Here is an 11201-nt window from a genome sequence, read left to right on the forward strand (position 1 = left end):
TATTAGGGCCTGTTTGGTTAAATGATGCAGAGATTTGAAATCTCTGAATTCATGAATGCGAGATTTATACCTGTATGATTGTGAAAATCACTAGATTTAGGGTCTGTTTGGTTACATGAGTCTGGAAATTTCAAATCTATGGAGTCATAATTTATAAAATTAAATGTTTGGTTGTGGACTCATCCTAAAAACTATTTGATCGACGTGATTTTTGTAAATGTGCAAATGTATAGCTTTTTTGAAATCTCTGGATTTCACCCCTTACCCATAAATCTACAGATTCACGTTTTTAGTGTAAAAAGGTGAATCTCTAGATTTCATGAATCTAGAGATTTTTACAACCAAACGGGTATAATTCTCAAATTCATGAATCCAGAGATGTCAAATCTATGGATTCATGTAACCAAACAGGCCCTTATGAAATCTAGAGATTCATCTTTTTACACTAAAAGCGTGAATCTATAAATTTATGGGTATGGGTTAGATTTCACCCCTACTCTAAAAATGTTAAACATTTGTACATTCATAAAAATTACAGATGAATCCTCAGATTTCATTTCACATATTCGATTAACCAAACAGTTAATTTTATAAATTATGACTCTATAGTATAAAATTTATAGATTTGACATCTCTAAATATTTGAAATCTCCAGACTTATGTACACAAACAAGCCCTTAATGTTGATAGAACATAAGAGCGAGAAGGACGAGAAGACAAAGAAGAATAGCAGGCCGACAGAAAGTTTCAACAGTTAATTAAAAAAGAAAGTGTTCGACCTATACAATCGGTTCTCCTACGTTGAACGAGATTAAATCTAATAAAATTCAAGTTAAAAATGTGAAAATTCAGCTCGTTCTGCTACCCACCTTCCCTAAAATAAAGTAGAAAATATTGAGTGAAAATCACCCACTAAACAATACACGTGGGTCGAGGCCTAGGGCACCTTTGGACACGAATAGACTCGAGGAGCTAGATCGTCCCATTCCATGGCCTCATCCGCGTAACCGTCCCCCCTGTTCCCTATCCACCAACCTCCCACGTCCCACCTGCCTTGCCAGTTGCCATCCCATTTCCTCACTCCGTCAGTCCGTCCTCATCTCCCCAAGTCCCATTCCCACTTTTATCTATATTCTGTCCTGCCTCTCTATATTCAGACCAGCGAAGAGCACCTGCACCGGAACAACAAGAAACGACCAAGCTACTTTGTATTAACAGAAAAAAAAAAAAAACCCTTCATATATTGAACCGTTGGTGCTTGGCGCATTTGGTCGATCCCGTTACCATGACTATTCATGACTATTCCACCATTGATCAATATAAGGTCTAAAACAACAAAAGCAAAAATAAAAACGCTACCAATCCACTGCCGTATCGGTCTCCAAGTTGGCCGGTACTATACTCTGCACATGCACTAGATCCCATGACAGGAATAGGATAGGATTGGCCACATCAAATACGGACCTGCTACCCGTGGTCCAAAGATAGCTGAAAAAGAAGTAACTAGACCCCATAAATCATAATACGGTGGTGCTTCTGCATCTCAATCCTGCGTGCGTTGATATAACCTGGAATTGCCAGCTTTGCTACCCGTGGTCCAGAGAAAACTGAAAAAGAAGTAACTACATAATACGGTAGTGCTTCTGCATCTCAATCCTCCGTTGATACAACCTGGAATTGCCAGCTTTAAATGTCATGTTGATGGATCCAAGCAACGGCTCGTTGGGCGTTTAAGCAACAGTGGCTTTGAAACTTAAAATTCGAAAGAAGAAGAAATAATGGCGCGTTAATATATCTAGATTGTAGAACTGTACCTCTTTAAGACGAATTTTACTTTTTCGGCAAATTTGATCCGTTTCAACTTCAGACACTAAAGTGGCTTTCCATCTCCATCCTCACTCTCGGGAGTCGGGAGTGAATTCTTTTTTCCATTTTTATACCAATTAAACACTTCCGGCCAGAATGACCAAATTTTTCTACAAAAGAAGTGGGGGGAGAATGGGAGATGCTATGCTATATACCAAATACGGTACGAGTGTCCTCCCATACGTACTAGCTTTAGCAACTAACTAATAGTACTCCACTGGAGTTTCAGGGCCGCTGTCGTCGGAAACATCCCTGCAAGTGAAGGGTGTGGGTGTGTAGGGAGGCCTTGCGCACCTTAATAAGGCCCAATTTACGCCACTAAAGAAGGGATGTTGCCTGATCGCTGTGGCACCCATGGTTGAACCCAGCCGCCTCGCTGGATCCTTCACCAGCAATTGAGTGATTAGATCCTTAGCTGGCCCTGTTATGGCCGGCTCTTTAGGAATCTCGAGTGCACGGGCGACGATGTTCGCTAGCGTTAGCTCATTGTCTATCCCTCTAAAAGGTGTCACTCCAAACAACAACTCGAATATAAATACTCCCAACGTCCACCAATCTACAGCACTTCCATGACCCTCACCCGACACGATCTCCGGTGCCAAGTATTCATGCGTTCCTACGAACGACATCGACCTCACATCCACCGGTTCCGCCACGAACTCTGGCCCACCACGGTGACTTTGTTTCTTCTTTCGCTTCCGTTTAGGGTTGAAGCAAGAGACAGCAGGAACGATGCAGCTTGGAAGTATGCATGAGGCGGCGGCAAATGGTGGTGGATCGATCTTCGGGGCTACGGTCGGTGGATTCTGATCTGAAACAGCCTGTGCCTTCGCCGTTGAATCGTCACATTTTAATGAGAGGTCAAAGTCGGTCAACATGATGTGACCGTCAGATCTAACAAGCACGTTCTCGGGCTTCAGATCTCTGTACACGATCCCCATCATGTGGATGTATTCAATAGCCACCACAACCTCCGATGCGTAGAATCTGCAAATCAAGAAGATTTATCTAGTATTATTTTTAATAATAATAATAATCACTTAAAAAACGATCTAATGGTGGATTAACAAACAGAATAAGAAACCCAACACGTTTCGAGTGTTGTCGTCTTCACAAGAATGCCACTGGTTTAAGAAAGGATGCGGGAAGGAAATCAAGAATCCCAGGAATCCCGCCAATTCCAACGGGGGTTTCGGGAAATCAGTGAGGCCTTTCGAAGCCCGATGGAATGGAGATTTCTGAATGGCGAAAAGACCAGAATGTCCTTGATTCCCAACATATATCTCCGCAAAATTAGTAACTGTAATTTTTAAATTTTTTTTGGGTAACCAATAAGGCAATAACTGTAGTATCGAATCAAGATCTAAAGTTAACTTTATAAGCGTTCACGTGCGGGTTTGGACTCCGAGCGTCTAATCCAACAGCGTCAGCCTTCCTGTGTATCTCTCGACTTGCTCTCATTGCGAATCACGACCATATATCGCTGCATCAAGATCATTGGGATTTGGCACGTGTCTTGCTGGAAAAGAACATCCACAGGGTTGGGCTGACTTCAACTGCTAAAAGCAAACCTCGACGGGAAGACGCGCAAGATGCTTTTCATGGATTGCCACACAGAGCGTGCGTACCCCGTCCCATTCGAATCGAATAAAAAACCGTTTGAAAATGGAAGCAGAGAAACGATAGTGTGTAGAGCGGAAACAGCCAAGGATTGTCCGCTCACAAGTCAAAACGACATGAGATTGGGAAGGGGATTGGAAAATGACCAGACGATGGACCCAAGACACCCCGACAGGCCCATGAGCCGACCAGATGGTGGACCCCCACAAATGATACAGCATCATCCAAAGGGTGCGATGATGCTTGTACAATGCATACACACGGCGATGATTGAACGGGTGAGCATACAGCCAAACAATATACTTACAAGCAGGAAAAAACCAAAGGGAAGTTCGGTGAGGGTGAGTGATTGCTAACGTACGCACCTGACGGCCGCTTCGTCGAAACGTTTTCCAGGCTGTCGTTGTCGGAGAACATGAAGATCGCCGCCGGGACAGAACTCCGTCAACAAGCAGGACCATTTGGTGGATTCTAAGCTCCCATAGAGAGTGGGCAAAAATGGATGATCCAATAACTCCAATATTTCCCTTTCAGTCCTGGCTCTACCTTCCTTGTTCCGACTCTCGAGTTCCTTCTTATCCATGACCTTAGCAGCGAAGATGCAACCCGAGGCACCCTTTAGCTCCGCTAGGTACACGGACCCGATATCACCGCTCCCTAACTTGTGAACGAATCGCAAGTCGCCGAAACCGAGAACACCGGAAGGAGATTCCGATCTGACGCGTCGAATCCCATCCCAGCAGGGGTCACCGGACGGGGCGTGTGGCTTGGTGTGAATGGAGGAAAAGCTGGATGCAGTCCAGGTGGTTTCGGAGCCGGAACTAGTGCTACGATTAATTTCTGTGGCGGTTGTGGTGGAGTTGAAGCTCATGCTCTGCAAGTCGTCCGTGATGTCGTCGAGCCATGGTTGCATATGCTCTCTCTCTCTCTCTCTCTTCTGGGAGTAGTGATCAGCACCGGTTACGCGTTGCTCAGATGAAGGCAGCTAAGAGCATTAGAAAGAGCAGTAGAGAGGAGAGAGACAGAAAAAGAGAATATTAAAGAGGACAGGATAGTGATTTGGGTCATTGAGAATTGAAGTTGGGAAGTGGTGCTTTTGAAGAGTGGGAGGATGATGGGTTGGAAGGGGTCATTGGGTCCTGGGGAAGGATGTGGCCGTGTAGACTTTAGACCGGCAAACTTGGATCAGGCCATGTGCGGCGGGTCAGGACAAATCTTGGCTTTAGGTTAATGGAATTTGGGCCCGATGGGTGACCCAATAACCGGGAAATCATGTCAAGGTCCTAGTCTTTGATTTGATTTTAATTTTTTATTTATTTCTTACTCCTTCCATGTTTTCCTCCCTCTTGCCGTCTTTGGCATATTTTCTGGGTTTTCTTTCATGAGGAAATTTCCAACAGAGCTTATATTTCTCCTTGAATTTTGTTACTCTTAGGACCCTCCTTGTTTTCTACCCAAATGATCTTTGAGTTGAGATTAGTTGTATATTGATTTGGGTTGTATTTTAATTTGATTTTTCATGTCTTATTTGACTTGTATTAATGGGATCAATTTTATGAGGTTCCATACTAAAACCAAAAAATATTGAAGCTTGGGACTTAGGGTTCGACAGATCAAACTTTTCTTCAAGAAGTTTATTGTTCATGAAATAATTTTATGAATGGATTTATCACACAGATCTGAAAATTTACTGATCATACATGCAACATAATTCAAGCATAAGATTTTTGAGACATTTTCGATAATGGACTTCACGAAGAAGAGGAATCCAGGTTTGGCAACCCTAAACTGAGGTCTTGGCTTTGAATGCTGGGCTGTGCGTGCCAACTAATAGGTTTAAAAACCTGCTGTAATTTGTTTTGATATGTTTTTTAGGAGCCAAAACAGTGTATTACCCTACTCTCTTACCAAAATGAGAACAAAAAATGGAAAAAAAATTGACACATTTATGGTGATAATTAAGACTCCACGTAGAAGATGGAAAACCACTGAAAAGAGACTAGCATAGACAAGGAAATTAATTGCACGTCGATTTCACTATGCATAATTATCAAATCTATGAGATCTTGATTACCAAATATATAGATATATATATATATATATATATATATATATATATATAAGTTCTTAAGTTCAGTATTTTTTTTTTGGTAAACCCTTAAATTCAGTATCAAGTACCTAGAAAAACGAAATAAATAAATCATATTGTTTGATGAGTTAGAATGCATCATAAATTGTTTCCTATCGGATTCTTGCAAAACAATTGTTTGAAGTGGGCTGACTCAGCTGTTGAGAAGCCACCTCCAAAGATTAAATCAATAATAAATCACACAGACCTTTGATTAGTTGTAAAGCTTTATTTAATAATGATAAGAAGGGAAACAATTTCGATACCTCTGCATTGCATGATTCTCTAGTTTATATAAGGTCTATCTTTTATTCTCGATCATTAGATTCAATCATGATCCTTTTTTGTGGCTGTCCGATCGTAGGGTTTTCTCCGGTTTTCATCCTCAGATCTATATCTACAATTTTGACCATTGCCTTAGGGCCTGTTTTGTTACATGAATCCAAAGATTTCAAAAAAGCTATACATTTGCACATTCACAAAAATCACATCAATCAAATAGTTTTTTAGGAAGAATCCACAAATTTCATTCCATAACCAAACATTTAATTTTATAAATTATGACTCCATAGATTTGAAATTTCTAGATATTTGAAATCTCCAGATTCATATAACCAATCAGGCCAATAGATATTATGTAACAAGTCATGAGAATCTTTATCCATTATATTTACTCTTAATTTATCCATTCTACCAAATATTATCTTCATGCAATCACAATTTTTATGGTAAGAGACAATTATAATTTAAACTCCTTTAAGAAAAGGCATATAATTGTGATTGCGCGCGTGATCCATGCATGAAAATTGAAAGTGTTTTTTTTAAAGGATGCATGTAAATGTTAATTCTTCCCCTCTTTTTTTTTTTTGGGTTGCCAACCCCGGTTTTCAAGGCTTTGCCCTAACTAATCCAGTGTTCGACACACACCTGGCTGTGGTGGGTGAGTCTCCCACCGGAGATTTTTTGCATCCACAAGGTTTCGATACTGGAACCTTGTTTAAGCGGACCAAGCTGCTTACCACTTGGACCAACCCCCGTTGGTTGATTCCTCCACTCTTTTACTTGTAATACAAATGACAATATTATGACATGTAACATGTTGTTTTATCCACATGCCAATCACAAATCAATGTATTATAATTTGATTAAAAAGTATTTAAATGTTTTTTTTTTTTTTTGGGTAAACAAAAAGTACTTAAATGTTGAAACTAACTATTACATTTATACCACAAATGTTTTAGATTTTGTAGCCTTCTAATCTATTATTTACATTCTAGATGGTTGCATGGGTGGCTTTGGACTTATCTAAGAAAGTTGCTTCTAATGGCTATTTTTTTTGGGATAACCATCAAAGATTAGTTCAATTAGGAAGACCCACCGAAATTTAAGTCATTTATACTTGTATCATTTTATATATTCTATTTTTACAATGTTTTTCTTTCTGTAACATTTAATCTAAACTGTATTGTGTTCGAACATAAGTTTTCATCAGAGATCATGGCTTCAATGTTTATGAGCACTATGACTTCATGAGTGTTCAATGGTATTGAGGTGGTTTAAAGCTCCCATGATATCACAATATATTTTTCATATATATTCATATTAAATACAGTCGACAATATCCAAATCAATGTATCTCTCTTTCTTCTTTCTAGAGCTTGTATCAAAATATATTAATTGGTATCATATAATCTTTAATAAGAGGTAATGCATATTTAAAAAAAAAAAAAAAATAAGTTCCAAATGTATATATATTAAGCAGTGCAATGGTCATTTTAACTACCGTATGTCTCTAGAATTGGGGAGATGAGGAGATAACTCCTCCAGCTCCATGGCAGACATTCTGGTCAAGTTAAAAGGTTAGGAATATAATGATTATTGTATCATATTTGGTAGGGAAGCTTGATGTGTGAATTTATTTTTGGTAAAGTTAATACGTGATTTTAGACCACTCGTTGTTGCCGGGATACAAGAGAAAGTCTGATCGATCCATGTGGTTGCTGTAAGTGGATTGCTATCTTATTTTCATGAGTGGTGATTTTGACACTGTTCACTTTAAAGAGCACATTTCAATCATTGTGACATTAACGTCTCTCCAATCGCAAAGTAGAGTTTATATAACTTTTTATCATTAGATGGGAAGGAAAGCTACAAAGAGTTAACGGTGATTCCGTTACACTGTCGCCAACCTCAAATGCTTTCAAATGTCTAGTATTGCCAAATAAATGCCCATATATTCCTAGGTGATCCGGTGCCGTCACATAAAGCTTGCTCACTGATAGCACAACCACCAACAACTTAAAAATTGCATGACATAGTTTTATCATGTTAGGATGATTGTATCTTTGTGTACATTTTCTGTTTGTCACATATAATGTTCTCTTTATTCTAAGAAAAGAAAATAACCTCATATATAAAAAATAATAAATAAATAAATAAACTACATTATTTGTTTTCTACCAAAAAATAAATAAAAAAATGCAAACTTGAAATATTTCATTTACACTGACTGAAGAAAATAGGAATATTGAAAAGCACCATGATCAGAAGGTTTAGCACAGGCTGCAGTGTTTGATAGAGGTGGGTCACAAATTTGTCTTGTTTACTCTTCTGCACCTGAAACAATAATCCACGTGTTATTTAAATGCTACCTCGCACAACAGTGTTTAGAAAGCATCTCCTCTAAGGCCAGAGGTTGATCTTTTCCAAGGAACAACTCTAAAGGATTGGTGGAGCTTTGTATTTATATATATTTATTTGAACTATTAATTTACAACATTATAAATGAAATCATAACTCAAAAAAATAATGACGAATTCATTGATCAAGCTGCAAACTAATGCATTGAAGTCCCACTGTTTTATACAGAATTCTTTCAGCAAGTATACTTTGTCGTTTATTTTTGAATTGATTATCCATGTGAAGATCAGAAGTCCATTTGTTGACTCTTAAATGTGTTCTTATCGTATATGTTTAAAGCTCCATGATAAGAACACATTTGATCAATCTATAACTATCTATACGTCCAAGCAATCATTTTTCACCTAATAGTTACAATGGGTCAACTTTGGTAGGTTCAGAGGGCACCTATGATGATTAAGTTATAGTACTTGCACAATATGAGGAAGGAGACTCCACGTAACTGTGAATCCTCAAAATGGATAGAATAAAGTTGAGATTATCTTAAGTGAATGAAGGTAGGGCTTATATAGTTTAACTTGATGAAGAAAAGTCGTTGGATTGTGACGACTTACTTTGCCTTTGGTTCATCCGATCAAGTAGAGTCCTGGTCAGACTCTATGGTCTTGTCCCATTTGTTCATGGCAAGTCCCCAATTCTTTGGAAAGATAGATTAAGAAAGTATGTTCCCGCTCGAAAGTCGTCTCTTGTTTAATCATAGTCACCCTAGGGTACTCCCTTTTGGTCATTTCTCCTCGAATCCAGCCACTCGGCCTAGTCCTGGCAAATTCTTCTAGTCAATATGAACCAGGCGCACATGTTACTTATGACTTTGAGTCTAGATCCTCTCCACCCAGGTAAACTGTCTGTCATTTGCAAACACATGTGAAAAGGTGAAGCGATAAAATGATGGATAGTTGGGTGGAGAAGACCAGCATATTGGTTTTATGCATGCTTCCACAGCTGCTATTATTGTAAATGTTGACATGGTGTATTGTTGCTTTCTCATCTATTGAAAGAGTATCTTAACATGTGAGTATTAAAAAAAATCAAAGTTATTAGTGAGAGACTTCAAATTATACCAGAAAGAGAAAAATAATCACTTTTAAGCAGTTAGGGCATTGAAGCATGATTCATGAGTAAGTAGAGATGATAGTTTAACTTCGATATAATTGCACGTAGTTCCACCTAAATTTGACTATTTTATTTAGAGAAATATTTCAATAACTATCTAATAAGTGATAAGATTTAGCTTTATACCCAAAAAAAATAAAAAATGAGGGGCGTGAAAATTCCAATTCAGTGTCAATGTAAGATTGCTCAATTAGTAAGACCTACACCTGTTAATGAAGACATCATGGATTCATTTTTTGCACGGATGGTATACATAATATCAAAATAGCTTCCTTATGTTATTCCTAGGGGTGTCAACGGTGCGGTTTCGGGCGGTTTCGGTTTGGTGCGGTTTCGGTTTGGTGCAGTTTGGGTTCGGGCTAACTAACGGTTTAGATTCGGGTTAACTAACAATTTATGGTGTGTAAGAAAAATAACAAGAATAAACAATTGAGCATCCTAAAACAAAAGTGAAAATTATATGGAAAACAAAGTTGCTATTGGTCAATTTCCATTAAAAAAAAACCCCACCCATTTTATAGAATCAAGAACCTAGATATTAAGATGTAAAATGACTATTTGATCTTTGAATTCATGCTTAATTTTTTTTAATTGTCTATACCAACTACCTAATGGTAATATAATGATTCAAATACTATTTAATGTAAAATTACAAAACGGGTTCTAACGGGTTGGGGTTTGGTTTTGGGTTGATGCGGACTCCACAACCCTTAGCCCAATTACGGCCCATTAACATTCAGTTTGGGCCGATTCGGATTTAACGGGCCTGTGCGTCGGTTTTAACGGTTCGGACTATAAATTGACACCCCTAGTTATTCCAAAAAAAAAACCAAATCATTTACCCTAATCGGAGGACATATTAGGAAATTTCTACAACGATAACAACCGGAGCGGTCCCCGTTTAGGGTCTTTTAATTTATGAACCAACTTAATTTGTGCGCTTTCATCGAAAACCCACAATCGGCGCGTTAACATGATACGTCTTTCTCGTAAATGGAGACGGTAGGGAATCATTTTTTCAGCCATTGTGGACATGATTACAAGAACACAAGACAAGAACACATGGGGTGCAACCCAAGTTGTCTCGGATAAACTTAGGGCTAATGGCAGGTTTTTCAGCCTTTGGATGGGCCTGTGTTAAGATTTTCAAACCCATGTTCAGGCCATGATGGGCCTAAATTGAGGCCTCACTCTTAAACCTAGCCCAAGGTCAATCTTGGACTGGGCTAGCCCTCAACCTGACCCATTTAGCTTTCATGTAAATGTGTATATTATCAAAAAAATCAAGGGTCAATATTCATTTAGATGGTGTAATCCCCACGATAAAGAAGCACAGGCCTTGATAGACCGGATGAAACCATTATCATTCCAAAAGGATGAGCGAATATACCCATCTTCAATCCATCCACTTAATAGTAATTACTAAATCTGAGTAGTTTTTCATGGAATTATAAAATTGATCGGGCTAATGTTTGCATTGGTAGTTCACAGGACTAATGCTTGTATAGATCAAATTCGAAAGTTTAGAGTTTTAAACATTGCGTAGAGCAGGGGGACAAGGTCACCCCCTGGTGCATTTATTTGTTGTAAAAAAAAAATGATCTTAAGAGAGAGAGAAACCATTTAATACAAAGTAATTAAATAAAGGAAAGATTTCTATTGAATGGTAGAATGTTTGACTATAGAGTCTGCTGAAAAGTTTCCCGCCATGGATATGGTGAAACAAAATTTGTGAAATAGATTGTTGTCGTCCCCGAATATCATCAATTATATG

General features: G+C 38.5%; 1 protein-coding gene across 2 annotated transcripts; it reads right to left on the bottom strand.

Annotated features, from left to right (window-relative positions):
* Positions 1 to 1314: 1314 nt before the first annotated feature.
* LOC149027675 (Protein kinase superfamily protein) lies at positions 1315 to 4664 on the bottom strand. 2 transcript variants are annotated; one of them, XR_016174967.1, is made up of 3 exons: positions 3852 to 4664; positions 1815 to 2853; positions 1316 to 1671 (listed from the first exon to the last, which is right to left on the bottom strand). XR_016174967.1 is itself a non-coding variant. In XM_089164772.1 (2 exons), the coding sequence occupies exons 1-2, from the start codon at positions 4397 to 4399 to the stop codon at positions 2070 to 2072; spliced, it is 1332 nt and encodes a 443-aa protein (XP_089020898.1). In that variant the 5' UTR covers positions 4400 to 4664; the 3' UTR covers positions 1315 to 2069. The 2 variants fall into 2 exon arrangements, 1 of the variants encoding a protein (XP_089020898.1); XM_089164772.1 differs by having other exon boundaries at positions 1315 to 2853.
* Positions 4665 to 11201: the final 6537 nt, after the last annotated feature.

The sequence above is a fragment of the Hakea prostrata genome, chromosome 1 (genome assembly GCF_041222555.1).
Source record: "Hakea prostrata isolate BN-2017 chromosome 1, UWA_Hpros_2, whole genome shotgun sequence".
Classification (NCBI taxonomy): Eukaryota; Viridiplantae; Streptophyta; class Magnoliopsida; order Proteales; family Proteaceae; genus Hakea; species Hakea prostrata.

Excerpts from the sequence above, each read along its gene's own strand:
- LOC149027675 (XM_089164772.1), bottom strand. The coding sequence starts at position 4,399 with ATGCAACCATGGCTCGACGACATCACGGACGACTTGCAGAGCATGAGC. Across the intron at positions 2,854-3,851 it reads TTCGACGAAGCGGCCGTCAG|ATTCTACGCATCGGAGGTTG; the intron begins GTGCGTACGTTA and ends CTTGATTTGCAG.